The sequence below is a fragment of the Lacerta agilis genome, chromosome 17, assembly GCF_009819535.1.
Source record: "Lacerta agilis isolate rLacAgi1 chromosome 17, rLacAgi1.pri, whole genome shotgun sequence".
NCBI classification, from domain to species: domain Eukaryota; kingdom Metazoa; phylum Chordata; class Lepidosauria; order Squamata; family Lacertidae; genus Lacerta; species Lacerta agilis.
In genome coordinates this window covers 28,121,486-28,148,370 of record NC_046328.1, presented here as the reverse complement: position 1 = coordinate 28,148,370, position 26,885 = coordinate 28,121,486, and the positions used below count along the sequence as shown (strand labels likewise).

Sequence of the window (26,885 nt, the reverse complement as noted above, 5' to 3'; positions counted from 1 at the left end):
TTTCCGAGTCACCTTCAAGGGTAGCCCCCCAGAAGCGCACTACAGTAGTCCAAGCGGGAGATAAGCAGAGCAAGCATCGTCCTAGTGAGACAATGCGCAGGCAGGGTCTTAGCCGTCATACAGATGCCCTGGACGCAGAATTAACCTGGGCTTCCACGGCTCGGCAGTGACTTTGCTCCTGCCAGGACACAGTAAACTAGGCCTCCTTGTGAGGACTTTGGAGCAGGTGTTTGCTGTAATTGCACCGGAGTCTGTGTGCTGGGTGAGTCATCACCAGCTAACGCCCTTGTGTTTGGTTCAACCGGCTCACCTGGAACGAGGGAAAATTAAGGCTCAAAATCAATTGCTCCCATTTCCTTCGCCTTGAAGTGTGTGTGTGTGTGTGTGTGAGAGAGAGAGAGAGAGAGAGAGACAGAACTGTGTTCACCTATCATAGTAACCCAGCTGTAGGGAACCCCAGGTCTACAAGCCAATTGTGGTTCTCCAGACTTCGCTAAATGGCCATCATAGCTCTCCCCACCACCCACACCCCTCACTGGCCCTACTTTGTGTGCTTCTGGCTGGCTGGGATGAGTCCCTGAACTCCGAATAATGGCTCTCCTTTGCCGGGATGGAAGATAAGGGAGGAGCAGGGCTGGCCCAAGACATTTTGGCGCATGAGGAAGACCCCAAAATGGGGCACACACACACACCCCACCAGGGAAGAAGGGGTGAGGGAAGATCTGCATCAGGGACAAGGGGTGTGGGGGAGAAAGATCAACATTGGGGTCTGTTGCCACGGTGAATCCTGCCACCTGAGGCATTCTCCTCACCTTGCCTCATGGAGCAAACAGGAACAGCAAACCATGGCTTGGTGTTCCGTCTAAACCAGAAACGGGGGTTTGTTTCACTCAAAACAGGTAATTCTATGATAAAGGTCATGGGTTGGCTTGAGTGAAACAGTCCACGAACCCTGGTTCAGTTTCTAGCACTTATCTAGAGAAGCAGAAGCTATTAAATATGGTTTGCTGCAGGGGGTGGGCTGAATGTGGCCCTCAGTCTGGCCCTCAGAACTCTTCCAAGGCGACACCCTTGCTTCACACCCTGGCTGGAATATGGAATACCGAGGGCCTTCTCGGTAGTGGCATCTGCCCTGTGGAACGCCCTCCCATCAAATGTCAAGAAAATAAACAACTATCTGACTTTTAGAAGACATCTGAAGGCAGCCCAGTTTAGGGAAGTTTTTAATGTTTGATGTTTCGTTGTGTTTTTAATATTCTGTTGGGAGCCACCCAGAGTGGCTGGGGGAACTCAGCCAGATGGGCAGGGTATTATAATAATAATATATATAATTATTATATCCCTCCATCTGGCTGGGTTTCCCCGCACTCTGAGTGGCTTACAGGCAAATATTAAAATACAATAATAATACATTTATCTATTCTTATGTCCTTGAACTCTGAAAATGCCTTCTGACTGTTTTGATGGTTGATAGAGGGTTTGGGTGGGTTTGGGTGTGTAGAATCCACTCTACCTAAGGCAATTTTTTATTTTATTTACCTTATTATTGGTAGCAGTGGTAGTATTTACCCTCCTTCACTCTACGGTCCCAGAGCAGGTTACACCCATTAAAACAGTGATTGACATGTTGCTCTGCCTACCAGTGGCCTGCGGCCCTCAGAAGGTTGCCCAGGAGGGGGAACAGATTTACTCGTTCACGATGACGTGCAAACTAGGGCAGATAGATGTGGACAGAGCCCTGAAATCTGGGACTATCATAGTGCCAACGCAGCCTTTGCTGACTTGGTGCCCTTTTGAACTACAACTCCCATGAGCTCCAGCCGGCACCTGGGAACTGTGGTCCAAAACACTAGGAGGGCGCTGGGTTGGTGAAGGCTGCCCCTGCATATCTGACTCATGCTGACGCTGGGCTGGGATTTGCGGGTGGCTTGTCAGCGTGGAAATGGGATCCAGCTGGATTTTCCCTTCGCCCACACAAGGAAGGTTGATGATAATCCGGCAGCTGGGACAGCGGCAGCACAGCGATGCAGCAGTGAGCAAGAGGGGATTTTGCATGTGTCAAACAAAAGAAAACACACCCTAGGTGACAGCGGGGAGAGTATGAGTAAGGAAGGGGGAAGAGAGCGTTGCAAAGGCAAATTTCCACACAAGAGATTAGGAAAGAGATCGAAGAGAAAGGCTGAAGACATCGCCGTGCTCTCAAATCTGAGCTGCATCCCGGCTGAAATGCTCCTGCAGTTCTGGTCCTTGCATCTCACAAGAGATAAAACAGGAAAGGGGCAGAGGAGGGCAAGTAAAATGACCAAAGGGCTGGAGCCAGTCTCCTCCGAAGGTGGAAGAAAGGTGCTTACAGTTCACTTGGGCTTTTAGTCAGGGAGGGAGACACTGTCATTGCCTTTTTTACAGGTAGAATCGTAGTTGGAAGGTACGCCAAGGTCATCTAGCCCAACCCACTGAAATGCAGGAATCACTCCCCCTCCCCCAAAAACCTCTGTTTAAAAGCCTCCAGTGAAGGAGAGCCCACCTGCTTCTGAGGTGCTTTGTTCCTGTTGAAGCGCTCTGAGCACAGAAACTGCTTCCTGATGTTTAGTCAGAATCTCCTTCCTTGTTGTCATTTGAATCCGTTGAACCCAAACGGATGATGATGATTAATCGATCGCTGCTACATTTATATCCAGCCCAGAAACTCGGAAGTGCTGTATGCGGTTCCGCACGGGCCAATTTCGTCAGGTGGGTGGAGCCACCCAACCTGTCAATCGCCTCACATCGCAATGACACCCAGTGAGCACATTCAGCCGACCCTTGGGGGCCTACACAGCTCCATGTACAGGGGATGCGCGCAGGAATTTGCAGGGAGCGGCAATCTGCTTATTGGGGGTGGCTGCAAACCCTCTTTCGCTCAGCCATATACAGTATTTACCTGCCCCACATCTGATGCCATCTGCCATGTCAGGCATAGGAACCAACTCCTAGGGGCCGAGCTCCCTTTGGCTCCTGCCAATAAAATATTTGAGGGGCTGGGACCCCCCCAAAAAGTTGATGGGCATTGCCTGGGACCCCTGATGTCAAGTGGTGGCAGGATGGGAAAGGTTTGATCAAAGCGGCCTTCCAGCCTCCTTCCCCATGGGAGGAGGAAGAGGAGAAGGAGCCACAGCCATTGAGCTCAGCTACATGCCTGGCCTCCTTTTGGGGGGGGGGGAAGGACTGAGGCCTTAGGAAATGGTACCCCTGCTTGCAGGCCATGCTAGAAAACATTCCGGGCCTGGACTGTCCCTCAGCCCTGACTTTTATTTAGTCTTGACTACAGACTATTTGCTGTATGCTGCTCTGATATTATATGAAGGATAGGAATAGGAATAGGAATAGGAATAATTTATTATTGGCCAAGTACATTTTCCAACATACTTGGAATTTGTTCGGCTCATTGCAATGTAACATACAGACACTGTTCCTCTCACAATACAAAGAAGGAAAGATACAATACAAATAATATTATTATTATTATTATTATTATTATTATTATTAGTATTATTATTATTATTAACCTTGATATTTAAATGTATTTTAATATCTGTTGGAGGCCACCAGAGTGGTTAGGGGGAGCCAGTCAGATGGAGGGGTACAATAAATTATTATTATATTATTATTATATTTATATTATTATTAGTATTATTATTATTATTATTATTATTATATTACATTAATTGATTACATTTTTAGCCCCCTTTTCCTTCAAGGAGCTCAGAGCAGCATATGTCCCCGCCCCCGCATTTTATGCACCAAGAACCCTGTGAGGTAGATTAGGCTCAGCCTCATGACTTTGAACCCTGGTCTCCCAGGCCCCAGTCCAACTCTCTAACCATTACAGCACCGCGCTGTCTCATGCGCATGGCGTGTGGAGAGGTCAGGGAGAGGGGATTTCCTTCCTCTTCTATATACTAGGCCTCAAGTTCACAAACAGACTGGCAGTAAGTTCAGGACAGACCAGAGGACAACTTCTTGACACAACACATAATTAACTTATTTACCAACAGGATGAGGTGATGAGAGCTACAACTGACCTCATATGTGGATTTAGACAGGGAAGGGCAGAGGGAAGTCAATGGCCACTAGCCATAGTGGTTATGTGGAGCAGCCACATCTAGAGGCAGTCTACCTTCAAATGCCAGTCACTGGGGGAGCAATAGCAGGTGGGGGCTGTTGTTTCATGACATGCTGGTGGGCTTCCCAGAGGTATCTAGATGGCCAGATGATACTTATGTTGATGGACCACTGACCTGAACTAGCAGGGGGAATTTAGAAGAAAGGGAGCTGACAGCACAGAAATTTTTATTTCCTACCCTGGGATCCTCAGCATGGATGTTGTGGGCACCACAGCACCCTCAGATGCCCCACTGCGCTTCACATTAGTTAAAAGTTGTTTTTTTAAAGGCTTCTATTGGGGGCTTCCTGCTTTTTTTGCAGCCCTACTTAAAGACACTGAGAATTGAACCAGGGGCCTTCTGCACGAAAAGCAGATACTCTCTCACTGACCTACCGTCCTGAGTGGTGGGGCCCTGGACATCTGCCCCAAAGTCCTATCATGGCATCATTGCCCAAGACCTTTTTCTGCTCAGGAGCCCCACTGGAGACACACCTTGTGCAATAAAAATCAACGATGCAGAGAATACACACGCCTAACAATGGACAAAACACCTCCACCTGGCAGGGAGAGAGCCAGCAGTAAATCACACTGAGCAAGTCAGAGTTAACTCTTTATTAGCAAAAACAGGACCTGCACAGGAGTGTCAAGCCTAATGAGCACAGCAGCTCATCTCTGGCAGGTCTTGCCCCCATGAAGCAGTTGCAGATAATGAAGGTTCCTGCCTCCCACAGATGCCTAAGCCTCCTCCTCTCCAGGGTTTTCCCCCTAAGCAATCAGAGACTGTGTGTGGCCAATCTCTACTCTGTCCTTTTCATGCCTCTTTTGGTTCTGGAAGACCAGGGGGGAAGCGCGACTCCCTGGCTTCTGCACCACCCAGATGCATCCCTTGCCTCTTGGCCTCCCCGTTCCATGCTTCAGCTTCCGCCTCTGATTCTGAACTGCTCTCTGCCACAGACTCCCCCTGCTCACTAAACCCTGTTACTCCTTCAGCTTCCAACACCCCCTTTTCCCAGTCTTCTCCCTCTCTGACTACTCATCATTGTCCCACCACCAACCCCCGGGCTCTGAGCCTTCTTCCTTTGGGGGTTTCCCCAGCTGGTCCCTTCCACCATTCCTCTGTGCCCAACCAGTCCTGTGACAACACCCTTAAAAAACTACAGGTCTTAGGATTCGGGGGGGGGGGGGGACCAGCTTGCCTTAAATGCATAGTGCGGGTATGACTTCCCTAAATGAAACAAATAAAATAAAAATTCCTCCAGTAGCACCTTAGAGACCAACTAAGTTTGTTTTTGGGTATGAGCTTTCGTGTGAAGAAGTGTGCATGCACACAAAAGCTCATACCAAGAACAAATTTAGTTGGTCTCTAAGGTGCTACTGAAGGATTTTTATTTTATTTATTTTGTTTTGACTATGGCAGAACAACACGGTTACCTACCTGTCCCTAAATTAAGTTAGTGCATTTTACCCATGAAAGGCAGGGGGGTGGGGAGGGCAGGATAAGACCATTACATCCATGAGCTCAAATGCTTAACAAGGTATCAGTTAGGGATCAGCTAGACACTCTCTGGAGTGAGTACACAGGCACCAGAACAAAGGGCAGCTTGACAACTGAATGACACACGCCTTAGATGACACACACAATCCCAATGACCAACACACATACTCATCCCTGATTGCGGGCAGCTGCAGAAGAGCCTGTTCCTTGACTCAGCCCTCAAGTGACGACTGTTGCATCACCAGGCAAGAGGCACCCCGAACGACTGACAAAGGAAGTGTTCAGGAAAGGAGCAAAAAGCACTGTGGTTCTTCCAACCTTTCCACCCCACTCACGGTTTTCAACTCTGAAAAGCGTATATTTTGATTTCTTTGGGGAAGAAGCCAGTTCGGTCTCACCATTTTGCACGTGAGGGCATTTCTTCACATGATGGCATAGCTGAACTATGGAATTTGCTCCCACAAATGTAACCGGAGCTATCCAGCTTAAGAGGGCTTTAAAAGAGAATTAAAACAAATTCAGGCTAGTTGTCTTGGACCATCCTGGGAGGTCGGGGTTCAGATCCCACCCCCCCCCAGCTCTGAAGATCATATGGGGGACCTTGCACCACCAGTTACCATCTCTTAGCCTAACTACCTCACAGGGTTGTTGTTGAGGATAAAGTGGCGAGCAGGAGAAGCATGTCACCAGCTGGAGCTCCTTGGAGGAAACGTGGGCAATTAATGTAATATAAAAGAATCTGAATATGTGTAATAGCTCTGTCTGGATTGGTACCATTTCAGACTGCAGGGGAGCAGGATGAACCATGCAACACTGCCCTGTGAAAAATGCCTATTGCCTCTAGAAAACAGCATTCCAAAGAGGCTAGGTTGTACCCAGGGGTCAGCAACCTTTTTCAGCTGGGGCCGGTCCACTGTCCCTCAGACATGTGGTGGGCCGGACTATATTTTTTGGGGGGGGGGGAATGAATGAATTCCTATGCCCCACAAATAACCCAGAGAAAGCATTTTAAACAAAAGGACACATTCTACTCGTGTAAAAACACACCGATTCCTGGACCCTCTGCTGGCCGGATTTAGTAGGCGATTGGGCCGCATCCGGCCCATGGGCCTTAGGTTGCCTACCACTGTTGTACCCTTTCTCCCTGACTTGCTAGCATTCTACATACAAGGACATTTTCCCGCATGGACCACATGCATTCGACATGCAAAACTCCCCCTGACGGGGCACAGTTCAGGTTGTAGACACTGCACAATATACTGTATATTACTTCACTTACTTCAGAATGTGCTGGGCCCATCATGCAGCTACCCTGCTGAAAAAGCAGGTAAAATGCATATTGCTTTGCTATTTTTTTCATGGGAGGCTGTCTGAAAAAGGGTGGGGGGAGAGATGCTTCGGTGCTACTAGAAAGAATTTTTCGATTTTGTTTTGATTATGGCAGACCAACACGCTACCCACCTGTATATGAATGTAAGGAGAGCTCTGCAGGATGGACAATGAGGGTCCACCTAATCCAGGATCCCATTTCCCACTGTGGCCAATCAGATGCCTTCTGGAAGCTCACCAGGAGGGCACAAAAAGCCCTCCCTCCATGGGAAATAATAAAGATACACTAGCTCTGCACCTGGAGGTTCAACCAAAGCTGCTGAGGGGTGGCATGACTCTCTCTCTCTCTTCAATGTTTCTGCCTCATTCTCCAAAAAGATGGCATTTCCTCAAGCTGTTGGGTGGTTTTCAACTGAGTCGCTGCAATCACAAGCTCTCATTTATTGAATCGCAATTGAACTCCAAACAGGCCTTATAAGATCTGCTTGGCTTCCTCTCTCCCTGACTTCTCTCACCTTGGGTGAACTGTCCCTCGTCACAAGGCTGGTTTTCCTGGTATGGAAACAGAAGGCAAAGCTAGTCAGCTTGCTTAAAATCTGGTGGGAAGGTGCTTGGTTGTTTTAGCAGCAGTAAACAATGTAATGATCTATTTCTCTCTCTCCATATTAACAACAACGATGGGCAAGTGAGGAAAATTAATTGCTTACATCCCACCCCTCCCCCACTTGCAAAACAGGCACATTTAATTCTGATTGCTATTAAATGATAATAATACGTTCGGACATATGACATTTGCACTGTTTATATTAATGTTTAAGTTTAAAACAAGATGGGCGAAGTAGTCTTATTGCCAGCTGGCAAGGGATTTCTGTGGTTTTTAGTCATTCTTATTAGCATTATTTCATTTCCCTCATTTTTCCTGTGACCATTGCAAATAAATCAATACTGATGGTGATAACAATAATAATTAATAATAATGCCAGGTGACGTTAAAATGCATAGGAAGGCCCACAGCCAAGCTTCCCTCCCCCCCACCAACCAGCCTGTCCCTCCCCCCTCCCCTTTTTAAACCCCTCCCCCCCCCAACCCCCTTTCTTCGGGCCGGAGTCGCTGATGCTGATCAAGCCCGTTTCACAATGAATAAGCGCTTCCCTGAATCACGTGCTGCCTTCCTGCGTCACCTTCGCCGGGAGAGCCGGGCCGGCGTCTCATTGGCTGCCGATGATGTCACCCTACAACCCTTCCTCAGCTCTCTTTCTCCCCCCCCCTCCCATCCCGCTTCCCTCTCCTGCTCCCATCAAAAGCGTCCCCAGCACCAGAGCCAAGAAGGGGGGAAAACATAACAACAGGAAGAAAAGCAAGACAAAGCGGGCTGAGGGGGAAAGAGGGCTGGATGCGGGTGACCAGCAGCAAGACAGACCTAGGATAACCCGGGCGGTGCAAAGGTGTCGGAAGTCAAGGACCAAAAAATCCAGATTCCTGCTGGGTTTCAAGCGTCGCCTTCTCTCCCCTGTCCCAGCCTCACCAAAAAGGCATCTCCGCCCTCCCCCTCTTTTCACGACCTCCAAAAACATCCTCATGGGTTTCAGGCTTAGACTGTAATGCAGGTGAGTGGATCTGCTTCTGAAACAGAAGGTTTTGTTTTTATTTTGTTTTTATTTTATTTTTTGCAACAGAGGACTTGCTGGGTGCCTTGCGAAAGGTTAAACACCTGGAAATCTCGATTTGCGTTTAGTTAATGGAGGGAGGGGGGATTGCTGTGTTGGGGGGGGGGTTGAGAACAGAGGGAGAAACAAACCTTCCTTTCCCGTCCTTGAATGTGCTGTTTGCAGGGGGTGTGCACGCACCTTTGCAACAAAAGAGGGGCAGCGTTTGCTGAAGGGATCGGGCGCCCCAGATTTCGACAACATGAAAGGGGGGGGGGGAGAGAGAGAGAGAGAGAGAGAGAGAGAGAGAATGTGTTGTCTATTTCTTGATTGAGGGTGGGGGAGAGATCAAAAAGCGGGGAAAGAGATGAGAAAGAGAGGGTGATGAGTTCTTGTTTCCTCCGCCGCCCCCCTCAAGGTAGCAATAAAAACGAGTGGGCGTTTGTTTGTGGTGGCTGTCGCCTCGGTTTGTTGTGACAGATCATCCTTTTGGGGGGGGGGTGCGTAGGAGGTGGGGAGAGGCTGGCAGGCTGATTCCAAGAGGGTGGAGGTGGCACCCGGAGCTGGAAAGTGTGTTTGCTGTGCAGGGCGGGGGGGGGGGGGAGGTGGATGCCAAGGAGAGAAGACCAATGTTTTTTTTCCTTGCAAGCATCAACACAAGAGGTTAAAAGAGGATCTGGTGTGTGTGTGTGTGTGTGTGCACAGTTCTCCCCTTACAGGTACCCTTAACGTCCCCTGACTGCTAGGATGACATTCGGGGATATTTTAAGCCAGTGATGCCATGGTGGTTATGGGGACACCGGCGAGCTTTATATAGAGAAGGGTGAAAACTGCGGGTGGAAATGAGGCACACGCCGACACGTGTGCCCGGGCTCACATGCAGAGGCATACACGCAGACACAGTGCTTTCCTTTGTCGAAACACAAGGCGGTTGGAGCACCTGCTTTGCCTGCAGAAAATCCCAGGTTCAATTACCGGCGGCATTTCCAGGTCTGAAACCTGTCTCAAACCCTGGAGACCTGCTGCCTGCCGGTACAAAACAACGTTGAGCTAGACGGACTTTCTGTGCTCCTATTTAATGAGGTCTTTTCCTCAGAAACATGAGGACTAGAATCCTGCTTGGCTTTTAAGGAAGGGCCGCAGCTCAGTGGCGGAGCATTTGCTTTGCATGCAGAAAGTCCCCAGTTCATTCCTTGATGGCATTTCCAAGCGTGGCTGGGAGAGACTCCCTGCCTGAAACCTTGGAGTGCCTGCTGTAGACAGTATTGAGCTAGATGGAGCAATGATTTTGTACAAGTCAGTTTCCCGTGTTCCCAAGTACGTAGAAAGAGATGCACCAATGGGAAGGCCGATGAGCCCAGAGACACGCGGGATGTGTGCAAAGGTTTATTAAACACCCAATTCATATAGTATAAATTGCATACGCAGAACTGAGGTGCATATCACATAGTGCTTAGGATCCACTGTGTGCCACCTGTGCAGGTGCTGCTTCTTAGAGCAACACACCAACACCAGGTGAACAAACAGTATCGCACAGGAGATGCCCGTTTTCCATAGAATCGTAGAATTGGAAGGGACCACAAGGTTCATGTATGTAGTCCAACCCCTTGCAATGCAGGAATCTTCTGCCCGACGTGGGGCTCAAACCCACGGCCCTGAGATTAAGAATCTCATGCTGTACCAACTGAGCTATACCAGCCCTCCCCCCCCTTCAACTAAAATGTATGTCCTGTTTGAAAAAGAAATCTGAGCAGGCAAAGGGTCATGGCTAAGTCCTCAGGCCGCCTTTGCCATGAGACAACAAGCCCTTCTCTCTCAGACTCAGTCCTCCTGCCTGCAATATGGGGGTGATAATAATACTGACCTGCCTCACAAGGTTTTTGCAAAGGTTAGAATGGAATGCATGCAAATACTCAAAAACGACATAGAAATTTGCTCATTGTCATTATCTAATAACAAGCGGAAAACTAGAAAAATACTACCTGCATAACAATTCCATATTAACTCCCTTCTTGGCAACATGAATATGTACTTTGTGTTCAAAATTACCTCCTAGGAGGGGTAGATTTAGGGCACTGGAACCACGGGGCACTTCGTAGGACAAGGGGGAGGGTTAGAGCCTTGCATGCAGAAGGTCTCAATCCCAAATGGCATCTTCTTCGAAACTCCAGAGGAGCCACTGCAGGCCCATTTAGATATAGAGCAGGAGAACTCTAACTGGGCCACATAAACTCCCACCAGCCCCACCAGCATAGCCAGTGGTCTGGCTGGGATCATGGGAATTTTAGTCCGGCAACACCTGGAGGGCACCAAGTTGGCTACCGCCGGTGTTAAGGCAGTGCCCAGCCCCACAGCCCTTGCATCCAAACTGTTGTAAAGAATCTCAACTTTCTTGGATATGCATAGCCAAAATCTAGGTCACGGGCTGCCAAATCTGCAGTTGCGGCTGCGAAGAAGGTTTTCTCGTCGCCCGCAGATTAGGTTTCGCTGTTACTTCTAGTGAGTTGACGCCGAAGGCCAGTTCACACATGCTGGAGGAGGACAAGTGTCTGAGGACGCCTCTGCATGAGTGAATGAGCCACTAACAGAAGAAACTTGAGCATTGTGCTCTGTTGGACAGAATGCCAGTTTAAGTGTTTTGCTGACAGTCTCCAACTCTCGGGAAGATTTGAGTGCTGTGATTGCATGCTGTCAACCAATACTGAAAGGTGTGCGGATAACCCTCACCTTGGGTGAGTGGGGCTGCCATTCTTAATGGGGTGCACGTGAAGGACTTTGCTCCCTTCAGGAAGTAAACCTAGGAATACCGAGGCTGGATCCCAGTCTTAGCTGCATTTGGATTTTTGGATACAAGGCTGATGAAATGAAGCCAGAGGCAGGAGGTGTGAAGACAAATATCTATTAATGTGTTCCAGAAATTATGATGCAAGGAAAAAAGAGTTGTGTGCAGTTGGGGAGAGCTACTTGTTACTTTTTTTGGGGGGGGGGAGTGAGCCGTGGAAGCAATCTCAGTGCCCTCTGCATATTTGCTGGACTACAACTCCCATGAGTCTTCATCATGGACTGTGGTGGTGCTGACGAGAGTTGCTTTGCACGGCAGAGAGTTCAATCCCTGACTGCTCCACATCAAAAGAAGGCAAGGGAAAATATCTTTCTCTGCCTTAGATCCTGGAGAGATGCTGCCAGTCAGAGTGGGCTGCACTGGGATAAATGGGCAAATAGTCTGATACAGGATATAAGGCGGATTTCCATGTTCTGTGGGAAAGTTTGCCCGTAGCTGTACATACAGAGGCTGTTGAAAACAACAGCAACCGCCGTCACATCGATTGCAGCACAGCCTTGTAAGGTAGACCAGGATTATTGTGCCCTTGCTGCAGATGGGAGGACTGTAAGAACTAGGGGGAAGTTCCCCAATGTGCCAAAATTGGAATCAAAGGTGATTCATACGAATTAATCCCGGCCAGCCTTGCATCCTTTCCTGTTGTTACCAGATGAGACATTGCAAATGCAGATTGGAACTCTGCGTTCCGCCCATCAGCATGTTTTGGGAAGCGGCAGGGAGCACCCGGAGGCCCAGGGACATGTGGAATCCCTTCGAGGCCTCTCCCCTTCTCCCCCCCACCCCTGCACACACACCCTGCCCCCGACACAGCATATCTAGGGCCAAGTGGTGAGCTCATGGTGTGGGGTGAAACCCGAGGAGACAGATGCCCTCATTGGGCACTGCCAGGCTATGAGCTCAGAAGGGTATTTTTAGAGGCAGCACACAACTTCATTTGGTGGAGGAGAGAGCTGAACAGCAGCCCAAAAGGAAGTGAACAGCGCTGCAGGGGGACCACCATCCACGCCAGGGTGAGTGTTTGCAGAGGGGGGGGGAACCTCGTCTTTCTTCCTTTCTTTCAAGTGCATTTGGAGAGTGTACACCGACCCAAGCTGGAAAGGGAGATGCGCGCACTGCTGCACGTGCAGATGTGTGTGCACACACATCTGTGCACACAGCCGTTTTGTGCGTCCACAAAGTGGCGGGCGCCCGCCTGCGTGTACAAATCCGTTTCAGGCGGGAGGGAAGGAAGCGATGTGTCAGAGGGCTTTGGAATTCCCTGAACACAAAGCAAGTTGAGCTTCAGGGCTGAGCAGAGGGATGGAAATCCCCGCTGGTGTGTAGTGAGCATGGGTGTTGGTTGTATAGAAAGCAATGCCAGGGGGAGCCGGTGTGCACAGCCCAGACCAGAGAGGGCGCATGCTTGAATGGCTAGATTGTGCAATGGAGGGCCTGCGTGCAGCTAAATTGTCTGGTGTATGTGTGCGCACAAACTGCTTTGAGCACACGGTGTTTGCAGGAAATGTGGCATGTTCATAAACTGACCATGACTCCGTGTGTGTGCATGTGTGAAGGTCCCAGTGTTAGAGCATCTGCCTTTCATGTCAAAGGTCCCTAGCTTAATTCCTGGCACTTCCAGGTTCGGCTGAAACCCTGGGCAGCTGCTGCCAGTCAGTGTAGATGATACTGAGCTGGATGGGCCAATGTTCTGACTCTTTGTGAAGCAGCTTCCTCTGTGTATATGTGGGTGAGAGAGAGAGAGAGTGAGTAAGTGAGTGAGTGTGCAAGTGTACTGTATATGTGCCACGGAGCACGGAGGCACGTGCAGAACACAGTACTTCGCACGAGGGAGTTTTCGCTCGCGAGGAGCATTCTTTGGGGGATGCTTGCACATTACTTATTCTTATAATGATTAATTACTGTAGCCCCATCAATGTCAAACACACTTTACACAGTTTCCCAGGGAAGAGAGAGGCAGAGGTCCCTGCCCTCGAGGAGACCACAGTACAAATGCTGTCGGTGGGGGAAATCAGAATTCAGGCAATTTCTTAATGGGAGCAATACGTTATTGGGGTGGGCGAGCTATTTGTGGAGCAGAATTCCTCGCTGCTTTGGTAGGGGGAGGCTGAGTCAGGGAGAGCTCGTTCCTAAGGCCCTCCCCGCTGCAAGATCTCATGGGAGATGTTGGGGGTCTAGAATGGCAGGCAGCTCCAGGCTGGAATGGGGAAGCAGTGAGAGAAAAAAGCAGCGAGTTTTAAAAAGATGAGGCAGCAGCTGATGGGAAAGGCTTCTGCTTGTAGTCCTGCCTGTCAGATCAGGTGTGGAGGCTTGTGTATGTCGCTAAACTACAACTCCCATCATCCCTTGCCATCAGCAATGCTGGCAGGGGCTGATGGGAGTTGTGGTTCAGCAACATCTGGAAGGCCAAAGGTTCCCCACACTTGAGCTACATGGATAAACAGTCTGGCTGGTTATAAGGCAGGCTTCGCCAACCTGGTGCCCCTTCCAGATGTTTTGAGCTGTGTTCCCCATCATCCCCGACTACTGGCTACGCTGGCTGGGGCTGACGGGTGTTGGATTCCAACAACAACACCTGGAGGGTGCCAGATCGGTGGAGATTGTCTTAGAGATATCTGCCGGATATAATCGGGGTGTAAGGAGAAGCAAGAACAAAGTATTGGAACAGGGCAGGGCTAACCCTTAGCCAGGAAATTTTGCAGGAAGGAGGCGTTGCGATAATCCTTGCAAACCAGCCAGAGCATAAATGCAGATTGTCCTACTCCGGCCGAAAAAGTCATTTCATTGTGTTGCTTCCTATGGACTAGAATCCTGCCTGCCCTCTTCTGCTTATTATCTCTGCAACAGCTAGATAGAGACGGAACGTTTAGCTTTTTGTAACAGCAGCTGAGCAAAAGAGCCAGGGTGCTGTAAGGGTTAAGAGTGTCTGATCCGCACTCCAACATGATGCTCACTGAGTGGCTGCGGGTCATTCCCTGGCTATGCGCCCACCGTGCATTTAAAGGACCTGTTTTCCCCTAAAAGAATCCTGGGAACTGTAGTTTACCCCTCTCAGAGCTACTATTCCCAGCATCATTAAGAAACTACAGTTCCCAGGATCCTTTGCATGGAAGGCAGGTGCTTTAAATGTACTCTGTGTATGCAGTCACTGTCTCTCACCCTAACCCGCCTCGCAGGGTTGTTGTGAGAATAAAACTGGGGAGGGGGAGAACCGTTCCTCTGAAGAAAGGTGGGGTTGAAATGCAATGAATAAATAAGTCAGGGAGAGGGGCTTAGAATATCCAGTTGGTGGACAGTCCCGTCTCCCCCCTCCCTCCAAAATCATCCAAGGCAGTGTGGTGATGCAATTCCTTTTTCTGCAACCGAGGGCGGAGCTTTCTCCCCCTCTGCATCCCCAAGTGCTGCACTCTGCTGTCGCGCGCAATTGCCCCTCACTTGCCGGGTGCACGGTTGATGGAAATAACAGCGCTGTCGCCCCAGATTAGTGTCGCTGGGCTGTGCGGCTGTTCTGCAAAAGAACCTCCGGGAGAAGGAGACTTTTGTGCTGGCTGAGTGTGTGGGCGGGGACGCAGGCAAGCAAGCCAAGATTATAATTCCTAGTTTTAAAAAAAAATTATTTTAAAGGGGTGGCAGAAGATAGGAGCAGAACCGCGGGGCTTTGGCTGCAGATGGCTATATATGGGTCACTAGGAAATAGGGGACTTTGGGATTGCGGGATGTGGAAGAGGGAGAGGGGAGGAGCAGGCAGAGGAAATACGGGGTGTTTGCAGAGGGGGGAATTTTGTTTTCTGCATGCACGTGTTACACGAATCAAACACATGCACACACAATTTAGCTGTGAGTCCTGTACTGCAGGGGGTTGGACTATATGACCTTTGGGGATCCCTTTCAGGTGGTGGATGAAGGAGGGGATAGAGATTTGGAGAGGGAGGGACCCATAGATCTGGGGCGGAGCTCGCTGCTTTCCACATAGAAGTGTGCAGGTTCAACGTCTGCACCTACAGCTAAAACAGAGGCGGGAAAATTCATTCAGCCCTAAGGCCAGGAAGGCTCCTGAGGGCTGCATGCCAGTAGTGGGAGGGGCCAGAGGCAAAAGTGGGGGGGGGCAAGAAAATACACATATAACTTTTGTACAGTAGGCAAATTTCTACACTCAGTCACACATCCTCCACCCAGGCAATCAAAAGGCATGATCAGAGTTCAAGGACCAATCCCAGCCAGGCAGAAACACTCCAGCAGGGTGTGGAGCAGGCATAGGCAAACTCAGCCCTCCAGATGTTTTGGGACTACAACTCCCATCATCCCTAGCTAACAGGACCAGTGGTCAGGGATGATAGGAACTGTAGTCCCAAAACATCTGGAGGGCCGAGTTTGCCTATGCCTGGTGTGGAGGGAGGGCCATTGAGGGGTGTGGCCTGGGGAGAGGGGGTGTGGCTTCAAGAAGGTGGGTGACCTGGCAAAATCATCCATTAGCATATAAGCTACGTGACTTTACAGTGTCAACCGCACAGTGTTTCTCAAACTTGGGTCACCGGCTGTTGTTGGACTACAACTCCCATCATCCCTGACCATTGGTCCTGCTAGCCAAGGATAAGCTAAGCCTGGCATGAGAGCTTATTCTATGGTCTTAACCCTTTCATGCATTAATTAAACTTAAGCATGTTGGTTATATGAGGTTGGTTATCCCACAGTTTGGGGGTTGAGGGAGAGCGGCACAGATATCAGGGTAGAGACAGCCTTCCCTAAGCTGGTACCCTCCAGATGCCATTGGACTACAACTCCCAACAGCCCTGCCTGCAATGCCAGAGGCCGGGAATGATGGGAGTCGTGATCCGACAACATCTGGAGGGCTAAAGGTTGGGGAAGGCTGCTGTGCAGCATCCACACACAAGCCCAGACACGAGAGCGAGAGAGTTCGTAATTTTTGTTTGTTTCCGTTTTAGTTTCTTCCTCTGCAGTCCCAGGCGCCTTGTTCCCCAGGCGGCATGCAGCGAAAGGGTTTCTTAGCAAGCCTGGCAAATATCACAAGGCTGCTGTGGTCCTTGGTGTCTCGATCAAACGCTCACACACACAAGCCACACACACAGAGCCCTTGAGCGGCTTCTGCCCTTCAGAACAGAGACTGCCTCCCTCCATCCCAGAAGTGTGAAAAACGCTTGCAGAGGAGGGTGTTGCTGGACATGTGGCTCACACCCTCAATTCCCCCAACCCCAAAAAAGCAGAGTGCTTTTCTTATATTGTGTGTGTGTGTGTGTTGGAAGATGCGATTTTGGAAGAGGATGGCTAATCTCTCCTTGGCACGGAACCCAGCGCCTTTGAATCCTTTTCCAAGTCCCTGCAGGGAAATGTGGCAGGGAGCTGTATTTTTCTTGATAACACGGCTTTAATGGGGATTGTGGGGGTGGGGTGGGGAGATGCATCAAGGAAGCTGAAATGGGGAGGGGGGGAGAAAGAGAAAGGAGGCCGATCCAGGATCTCCTCCTCCTGTTCCAGCAGCACATGAAGTGCTGGAAAGATCTGAGGGTGGGGGAGCTAACATGTTTGTCTCCCATCAGAAAGCGCTTTTGCTAAACCTGACCCAATTTATATCTAGAGAGAGAGGATGTTTTTAAAAGGAAGAGGGGGAATAAGGAATTTAGTTAAGCGTTCCTTGGCTCTTAGTAGCCTCTCCCCCCTGCCCCCCAGTTTTAAACCACAAATGAAATTAGATGCTGCTCGATTGTAAAATCATCATCAACATCAAATTGTAGAATTGTTAGAAGGGGTCCCAGGGTCATCCAGCCCAACCCCCTGCCGTTCATTATTATTATTATCATAAATGATAATGTAATTCATGGCATCAAAAGCAGGGTGGACATATCAAGTGAAAGGATTTAAACATAAACAGAGGGAGAAGAAGGTCATTAATTGATCGAAACCCACTTTCCACCACTTAATGAATACCTCTCAGTTTTCCCATGTGTAAAATTGGAATGAAATAGTGGGCAAGCTTCACTGCTTTGTGAGGGCAGATGCAGCAAGGATTTCGTCAGCACATACAGCGTGGGTGTACCCCACGGTAAAAAGAAAAGATGAAAGGAAGGAAGGAATATTAAGATATACCAGGGATGATGGCCAGAGCTGGCCAAGCAAGTAGCATGTAGAGCTAAGTCATAAGCCCACAATTCCAGACAAGTGCACAACACACATACACACACAGACGCAGAATTTAGCAATATAAGAATTATCCGTTTTCGAGGGTTTCTTTTTTCTTAAAACTCTAGTCCTTAAGGCTGCGATAGCCAGTCATGAAGAATTTATTCGTTTATTGCATTTATATCCCACAATTCCCCCAATAAGTTCAAGGCTCTGTACATGGTTCTCCCATCCCCACAACACCCTTGCGAGGTAGGCTGAAATCCGGTGACTGGCCCGGGGTCCCCCAGTGGGCTTCATGGCCAAGTGGGCATCTGAATCCTGGTCTCTCTCAAGTCCTAATCCGACACCCTAACCACTACACCACACTCCCTCTCAGTGTGAATAATGTCTGTTTTAAACTAGAGGGGCACTCATTACGATTGCTAGCAATTCAGGAAACAGAGGTCTGTTCCCTTCCCCACGATAAGCCAGCACTAGATAAGAATATGGTGAAAATAAATCAGTAAGTCTGACAGAAAAGATTCACTAGAATCCCATTCCCCGCCCCCCCCAGGCAGAATTTGTCAATTATGATTTAAGTGCCAAATGTATGCATGCAGCAAGCTATCACAACACTAAAATAAATGACCAGAAAAGGCAACAGACCATACCATAGAATTGGCTACCTGTCTGGGGAGGGTGAGCGAAGCAGCGAAATGCCACAGGTAAGGGAAGCAGTTGTGAAGATTTCTGGCACAAAGCCTCTGCCACAGGTGTGGGGAGCCCTTGGCCCTCCAGATGTTGTCGGACCACATGCTTGCTAGGACTGATGGGAGTTGTAGTTCATCAACATCACTCTAGATCATTAGCCAATCAGGAAACCTGAAGTACAGCCAATCAGAGCCTGAGGAAAAACTCCCAGGCCCGGTGGCCAGACTCTGGCTTCTTAGGGTGCTTCTGGTGATGCATTAATGTAATTTGAGCCTGTGGCTCTGCAGACCACCAGCTATGGCGACTGGGAGTTGTTGTAACATCTGGAGGGCCACAGGCTCCTCATCCATGGGCTTCGTCAGGTTTTGAATGTAAAGAAAAGCGTTCCCCTGAGCATGTGCAGAGAGCTTTACTTCTTCGTGCTGAGTAACCCAAAGCCAGTTGCCTCACCCCTTATCTGGAGAAAGACGGGGCGAGAAATACACAGAGAACTTCCAGTCACCAGAGCGCGAGACTCTTAATCTCAGGGCCATGGGTTCAAGCCCCTCGTTGGGCAAAAGATTCCTGCATTGCAGGGGGGTTGGGCTAGATGACCCTCATGGTCCCTTCCAACCCCACAATTCTATGATTGTATCTCAGAGGCTTGGAAGCCTTTGCCTGCTGTGGGGAAGACCAGTCAGGTTGGCGTTCCTGGCGAGTCCCCCTGGGGAGGGCATTCCACGACTGGCGTGCCAACTCCTAGAAGGCATTCTCTGGAAGACATCCGCTTAGCTACCCATGGCAGCCTTCCCTGTTTAATGCAGGGATGGAGAACTTGCAGCCCTCTCTATGTTGCTGGGATACCAGCCAGCAGGGCCAATGGCGGGAGTTTTCACCCAGTGTCAGATCTGGAGGGCCGCAGATTCCCCTGCCTCTCTCAAAGGCTACATGCACACTGGGACCTGCATTCAGTGGAGGACCTACATTTTTGGGGCCCTAAAGAATGAACTGCTATGGGGTCCCGTTCGCAACTGACAACAAGGTCCGGATAATCTTAGTTAACGTGGTTCACCAGTTACCAGTTACAACAGTTCACCACTTTTTTTTTAAAAAAACCAACAACAATAAAAAAATAGCCACTACATTTCACATTTTGATTAAAATTGCTCTACTAGACTATTTCACATGTCAAAGTCACTTGTGTGAATTCAAGTTATTTGCAGGGTGCGTGCGTGCGAAAATTAGGGAAATGTTATTTACATTCATGATGCGTCATAAAATGATTGTGAGTTGTGCGATTCAAATTGGCCAAACTGCGAGAGGCAGTGAAGGATAGGCGTGCCTGGCGTGCTCTGGTCCATGGGGTCACGAAGAGTCGGACACGACTGAACGACTGAACAACAACAACAGACCCAATTTTTTAAAAAAGCAATGCAGACTAAAGTCATTTCGGGGGGGGGGGGCTGGGATTACAGGCCCTGAAATTTAAGCTTCATTAGTTTCATAGTAGATCTGCCCCTGGCTGCAGTTTGTTAGAAGCGCTGGGAATTGTAGCTGGCTGAGGTGTAAACTAGAGTGCCCAGGATTGTTTGGGGGAAATAATGCGTTTGAGTGTGCGATTCCCACACTGTAATATCTGGATTGTGTGGGGTGGCGGAGCTCAAGGAAACCTTAGACACCCCTGACAAAAGAAAGAAAACATGGACGCCATCTTGCTTCAGGCTCTTCTGATTTCTCCCTCTCCCCCCCCCTCTCTTCCCCTGCAGTTCACCTTTCCCAATGCCTCCCTCGCCTCTGGAAGAACGGATCGGCGTGCTGCAGCGACCCAAAACCTTGGCATTGCGCCTCAACCACAGCTTTGCCAACGGGGGCACCCCAGGCGGTGGCGAGAAGCAGCCCCCGGCGGCCTCCAGAGCGCCTGGCCAGGCCGCCCCGGCTCCCTCGAAGGCACCCTGCGACGAGGCCGTGCGCCGGGGGGCGCCGGGCGTCCTGCAGCCCAACCACTCTCACACCATCGACATCAAGCTGACGGTCGGAGGCGTGCAGAGCCTGTCACCCGAGAGGAACGTCTCCCTGCAGCTGGACCTCAAGCAGGCCGAGACTAAGCCGAAAGGCCTCTCTGGGCCCCAGCTGAAAGTCTTCTTGCCCCAGGCGAAGCTCAAGAAGCGCTGCTTCAAGGAGAACTCCAAACCGGCGGTGCTGGACACATCCACCAGCTCCTCCTGCCTCTCCAGCCCCGCCATGCACCCCCTCAAATGCGGTTGCCGTGGCTGTTGGCGCCTGATGCGCTGCGAGGACGCCGGCCCCAAGGGTGGCTTGCTCTCCCTGGGCTGCTTCTCCTGCCGCTCCAGCCTGCGCTCCCTCAGCTGCTCCAGCTGCAGCCCGCCGTCCGTCAAGAAGCTGGGGTGCTTGCCGTGTGCCCCCTCCTCGGCCCTGCGCTCGCTGGCCTGCCTGGCTTGCAACCCCTCGGTCAAGTCCGGCAGCTCCTCCTGCAGCTTCTGCAGCAGCGACCCCATCGTGGCCTATGACCCCCGGGCGGGCTCGTCCCCGGCCCCCAGCTGCGGGGACGACGACGACTACAGCGTCCGCACCATTTGGCCCGACGAGCTGGCCAAGAAAATGACACGGTCCCGGGCGCAACAGCAGCAGCAGCAGCAGCAGCAGCAGCAGCAGCAGCAGCACATCTCCCCCCTCATCCTGGACTGCCGCAACCTGATGGAATACACCAAGAGCCAGCTTCAGGGCGCCATGCGTTTCGGGGCGGCCGACGCAGCGGGGCGTAGGCGGCTCCAGCAGGGGAAGATGGCCATGCTGGATTTCATCTCCTCGCGGGGAGGCTGCGACACAAGGGACTCCTCGCTGCAGCGCCTCTGGGCGAAGGAGCCTGGCGGCCGCGCCAGTCCAGAGCCTCTCCCCGCCAGCCCCCCCAAGCCCCGCAAAACGCAGCCCTCCCAGAATCTCCACCTGGTGCTGGATCTGCTCAACAAAGACGGCGGGCAGGAAGGGGTCGGCCGGAGAGGTGAGCTGGGGGTTCTAGGTGCCGACAGAAATTGCGTTCGTGTGTCATAAGTTCTTTCTCCTTGGGCCGCCACCTCCCCAGTTGCGCTGAGCCTTCTGCCGGTCCGAGGGGGATGCGTTTCTGGGCTAACACAGTGTCTCCCTCTGCTCAGCCCATTTCCCTGCTTTAAAGAACCCCTGCCTCCAGACAAGGGGTTGATTATTTCTGCAAGGCAGCCCCTTATCCATCAGCCTTGAGTTTTCCAGGGGTCCTTCTGAGGCTTCCTGAGGTTATATTTTTCCTTATTACATTTTGTTCCACATTGAACTACCTGCCTATATTGGCTATATTATTATTATTATTATTATTATTTTTTAATTTATTTATAGGCCACCCATCTGGCTGGGTTTCCCCAGCTACTCTGGGCGGCTCCCAACAGAATTAATGATAATAATAATAATATTAAAAAGCAATAAAACACCAGACATTAAATACTTCCCTGAGCAGGTCTGCCTTCAGATGTCTTCTAAAAGTCAGATAGTCGTTTATTTCCTTGACATCTGGTGGGAGGGCGTTCCACAGGGCGGGCGCCACTGCCGAGAAGGCCCTCTGCCTGGTTCCTTGTAACCTCGCAGGGAGGGAACCTCCAGGAGGCCCTCGGCGCTAGTCCTCAGTGTCCGGGCAGAATGATGGGGGTGGAGACACTTCCTTCAGGTGTACTGGGCCGAGACCGTTTAGGGCTTTAAAGGTCAGCACCAACACTTTGAATTGTGCTCGGAAACGTACTGGGAGCCAATGCAGGATGTAGACTCCCCTTGAAAGCGACAGGGTGAAAGGAAGTTTGGAGGAGAACCATAGATGCTCCCTAGAGTTCACTGGGGGAGATATGGGAGATTAAACCACAAAACATTGTGTTGATAGAATGAATACAGCAGGAAGACACCACAGGGCAGTTCTTTCCAAGCGTGTTTTCCCTTTGCCAATTGGGTTAGTTTTCAGATTTGCACCACTCCACCATCTCTCGGGTGACCTCATCCCAGCTGCATGAGCAGATGGCAAGATGCGAAGGGGGGGGGGGCTTCACACACACACACCCCAGTTCACCCCCACCTCACTTTTAGCACCTGTTCAAAACCCCATTGAACCCGAATGAACTCTACCCAGCTGGTAACATGACATCATTTCTTTGACCTTCTTTCACACTTGCCCCCCCCCCTTCTCCCCAGCCCCTGCCAGCCCCCACCATGGAGGGCGGGGTGTCATTTTACATAGCAGATGTTTTAGGTCAGGAAGAAGAACAAGTCCCCTCCCTTTTCGCCCCCACCTCCCCCCCCCACAGAAAACTGCAAAGGGGAAAGGGGGGGGAAGCCTCTCCAAGTGATTTGGTTAGCACCAATTTGGAGCATATGAAGTTCCCTTATACGGAATTGGACCGCTGACCTATCTAGCTCAGTGCTGCCTGCTCTGACTGGCAGCAGCTCTTGGGGTTTCAGGCAGGGAGCTTTCCCCATCCCTATCTAGAGATGTCGCTGGGGGGGTTGTACCTGCATATAAGCAGAGGCTCTCGCACGACCTTCTTCAGGGGGTTGTTTCTGTGAGGTGGGCACAGAAGAGATTCAGAAACTCGACAACTTAGAATATTACTCTGCCACCAAAGTGACCAGCTTTGGGTGTCACGCAGAGCTCTTTTCCTGTGTTGTGCCTTTAGGTAATTTTATACCTTGGACTTCATCATCTGGCTGGGATGGGGGTGGCTGGAGTAGCTCTTTGGTGCCCCACCAGTGGTGGCTAGTCGTCAGGGTTGATGGGAATTATAGTGCAAAACATCTAGAGCAGGTGCAGCAAGCCTTTGACTCTCCAGATGTTGATGAACTACACATCCCATCAGTGCCAGCAAGCATAGGGTACAACCAGGGAAGATGCGAGTTGTAGTTCAACCACATCTGGAAGGCTAAAGGACCCCCACACCTGATCCAGAGCCCTCCCCCCCATTCACTTGCTTCAAAATTAGGGAGCACCAGCCCTGCTGTGTTTCCAGCTCCCTGTCCCCAACACACTTTTTTCTGAGTGGGGCACTGTGCCTACATCCAAAACTCCCGCCTTGGCATCTGCTTTGCAGGGGGAAAGTCCCTGGTTTCATCCACAGCATCTCCAGGTAGGGTTAGGAAGACCACACCGCCCAAAAATCCTGGAATGGTGCTGCCTGTCAGTGCAGACAATACTGAGATAGGCAATTGTCTGTCGCTGCAATCTAGTGCCAGACTCCTTGAGGATCATTTGATGCAAAACGCTCCAAATAAATAAGGAAATGAGGGCAAAATGTTTTGCCCGCACTCACACCCCCGGTTTCTAACTGCTCAGCCAAACCTACTGATCGATTAAAACTTCGCAGCCCTAATTAAAATTGAATTATTTTAATTCATTTCTTTACTCACTTACGCAAAGCTTTTTTATCCTGCCAGAAAAGGCTCCCAGATCAGCTTACAAATGTCAGTGGTAAAATAGTCCCTGCCCTCAGGCTCAACTTAAAGAAAGAGAGAACAAGTGTGTGTGTGTGTGTGAGAGAGAGGTGCACACACAAAAGGAAAACAGACTGGGAGGGAGGAGGAAAAAATAAAACTCAAGCATTTTTTCTGCACAGTGCTTCTCCTCCAGGGACTCAACCCCTTTGCTTTGTGTTTTGACCACAGGCAGTCTGATTGGGCCAGATGTTGCGGATGGCCCAGATGACTTGGGCCCCCCACTCACGCCTGACCTGGAGAACGCCGAGCTGAGCCCCATTCTGCCCTTCCTGTTCCTGGGCAACGAACGAGACGCGCAGGACCTTGAACGGATGCTGAGCCTCAACGTGGGGCACGTTCTCAACGTCACCACCCACCTGCCCCTGTACCACGCTGACAGTGGGCGCCTTCGCTACAAGCGACTCCCTGCCACCGACAACAACCGCCAGGACCTGCGCCAATACTTTGAGGAAGCTTTTGAGTTCATTGGTGAGGTCTAGTCCTGTGGCGAAATAAAGGGGAGGGTGTAGCTCAGTGGCAGAGCGTCTGTCTTGCATGCAGCAGGTCCCAGGTTCAATCCCTGGCATCTCCATCTGGAATGGTTTCTTATTTGAAACCCTGGTGATTCAAAGCCAGCCAGGATAGACAAGAGCTAGATGGATCAAGGGGTCTGACTTCCTATGTCAGGGGCAGCTTCCTATGTTCCTCATTTCTATTTTCCTCCCAATCTGTTTCCCTTTCTAAAAAAAACTTTGCTGCCTATTCGCCTGGGGCCTATTCTTAACTCGCCATAGGCGAACAGGCAGGGAGCTGTGTATGAAATGGAATTTACTCTCCAAGTCCAGGAAACTTCTATAAATTTCTTCTTCCGTAATTGGCCTTTCTAATTGTATTATTTCTTTCTTGTGGAATATCCTTTAACTTATGTTCATTTAGGTAACTTTTTATCATGTCCTTGTCTTCTTTGGGTGCTTTATATAACTCTTTATAAAATATATAGAATATCTTCCTTATTTCTTTAGGTCTGTCTATTGTTTCGTTGTTGTCAATTTATGATGTTCTGGCTTTGTTTTTTTCTTTAATTGCCATTTCCCAGTCTTATTGGCAGATTCAAAAAAATTTTTTTTGTCTTAATAGCTTAATTTTTCATTCCACTTCTTGACTTATGATCGTGGCAATTTGTGTTTGTAGGAATTTAAGGAATTGTCTTAAATTTTGGATCTTCTGGTTTCCGAGTCATCTGCGTTTCGATTTCTTTTATTTTATTTAGGATTTCCTCTTTATTTCCCCCCCTTTTCCTCTTAAGAAGTGCAGCCCCTTTCTCAGGTTAGCGTTGACGCTGTTTCTCTCTCTCTCTCCCCCCCCCCTTACTCCAGAGGAGGCACACCAGAGCGGCAAAGGAGTCCTCATCCACTGCCAGGCCGGTGTCTCCCGCTCGGCCACCATCGTCATCGCCTACCTGATGAAGCACACGCTCATGACCATGGGCGACGCCTACAAGTACGTGAAAGGACGGAGGCCCATCATCTCCCCCAACCTCAACTTCATGGGGCAACTGCTGGAGTTCGAAGTGGACCTCAATGCCGGCGTCACACCCCGGATCCTCACCCCCAAGCTGGCCGGAGTGGAGACCGAGGTGTGAACAAGATGGGGAAGCAGGATGAGCTCCATCAATCTCAGGGCTGGGAAGAAGAGGAATTGGGGCGGGGGGGGGGGCGGGAGTGCAATAAGGGGACTGATGGACGGCATTTGAGGGCGGAAGCAGTGAGCAGGAATTCGGGGGCGGCGGCTTCTCAGCCACTTTATTACACCCCCCCCCACACACACTTGAGGGAACTTTGTTTGGATACCTTTCTAAGTCCACCAACCTGAAAACGCTCAGCGTACAAGATGGCAGACAACGCCAAAGACTGCCGGCGCTCCGTTCTGTAGGTACCGCTGCTGCTGCTGCCGCCGTTGCCGCCATCGGAATTTCGGGGAACACTTATTTCTACAATGACTTATAAAAAAAAACTTTCTTACCTTCGTGGGGTGGGGAATGGGTGGTGTGTGTGTTTGTGTTTGTGTGTGTGATCATGCTGGGTTTTAATTTATTGGGGTGGGGAGTGTGTGTGTGTGTGTGTGTATAATTTTTTTTGGGGGGGGGAGTTCCCTTTGTCTTCCCCCGTTGTTTTTTAATCCAGATGCTGATATTGCCTTGCTTTCCACCACGACGGACTAATTTGGGGCTGGGGTATCCTAAGCAATTTACACACTTTTGTGTGTGTGCGTGCGTGTGTGGTAATGGAAGAGGGGGTGTCCATGGGGAACATTGTGGGTGTGAAACTCCTCTCCCCCCCACCCCATTCCCACCAGATTTTAATGCTCAGGATCACAGAATCTATTCTGGATAAGACTGTGGGTGGAAAGGAGGAGGGGGAGGGCAATTCACAACTAATCTCCGCCCCCCCTCCTTTGCTTGGGGTGTATGAGTGTTTGTGGGGGGGGGGAGATAAGAGCCCTCTATTCTGCCCTCGCATCTAGTTATTTATTTGAACTGTAATTGCTGCTTACTCTCTTTTGACCACCAACCTGTTATGTGGCTCTTAACAAGGGTTAATACTGTGGAACTGATGATATTATGGGATGGGGGTGGGGATTGGACCCTCCTTTTCCTCCTGCCTCTTCCCCTCAAAACATATTGTTAAGCACTTCTCCTCCCTTTCCCCTCCCCTTCTCAGGGTAATATGATGTAACTGGAACTTGTCTTCCATTAATTAAGGGGTTCGGGTTTTTTGACAATGGGGAAGGGATGCTGAAACTTGTGGGGGGGGGGGTTTGAAGGAATGGGGAACGATTCCCCTAGGACTCTCTATCTCCCCAAAATTTTATTTTAGGCTTCTTGGGGCTGGTATGGAGTGGGTGTCGTTCCCCCCTCCAGCTAATTTATCTTACGATGCAATATATACATAAAAATATTGGTTGTTAATGTTAGGTGCTTTAACGTTTCCCCGCCCCCCCCAACCTCGGCTCCTCTTCCCACACCGCACAAAGAGGAGACAGGGTGTGACATGCGCCCCCTCATGTCCGTGGTCTTTCAGGCATTCCCAGTCTTTTCGCAAACGGAATTTGAACCCATCACGAGCA

General features: G+C 50.2%; 1 protein-coding gene and 1 non-coding gene across 3 annotated transcripts; both read left to right on the top strand.

Annotated features, from left to right (window-relative positions):
- The first annotated feature begins 8,245 nt into the window (after positions 1–8,245).
- Positions 8,246–25,457, top strand: LOC117038884 (dual specificity protein phosphatase 10-like). Of its 2 annotated transcripts, none has more exons than XM_033135849.1 (4): positions 8,246–8,575; positions 20,027–21,279; positions 23,949–24,248; positions 25,136–25,457. In XM_033135849.1, exons 2-4 carry the CDS (start codon positions 20,040–20,042, stop codon positions 25,399–25,401), a joined length of 1,806 nt encoding a protein of 601 aa, XP_032991740.1. In that variant the 5' UTR covers positions 8,246–8,575; positions 20,027–20,039; the 3' UTR covers positions 25,402–25,457. The 2 variants fall into 2 exon arrangements, with proteins under 2 accessions (XP_032991740.1, XP_032991741.1); XM_033135850.1 differs by lacking the exon at positions 8,246–8,575 and adding an exon at positions 12,289–12,466.
- Positions 24,280–24,351, top strand: TRNAA-UGC. Its single transcript has one exon. It is a non-coding gene; the product is annotated as a tRNA-Ala (tRNA).
- Positions 25,458–26,885: the final 1,428 nt, after the last annotated feature.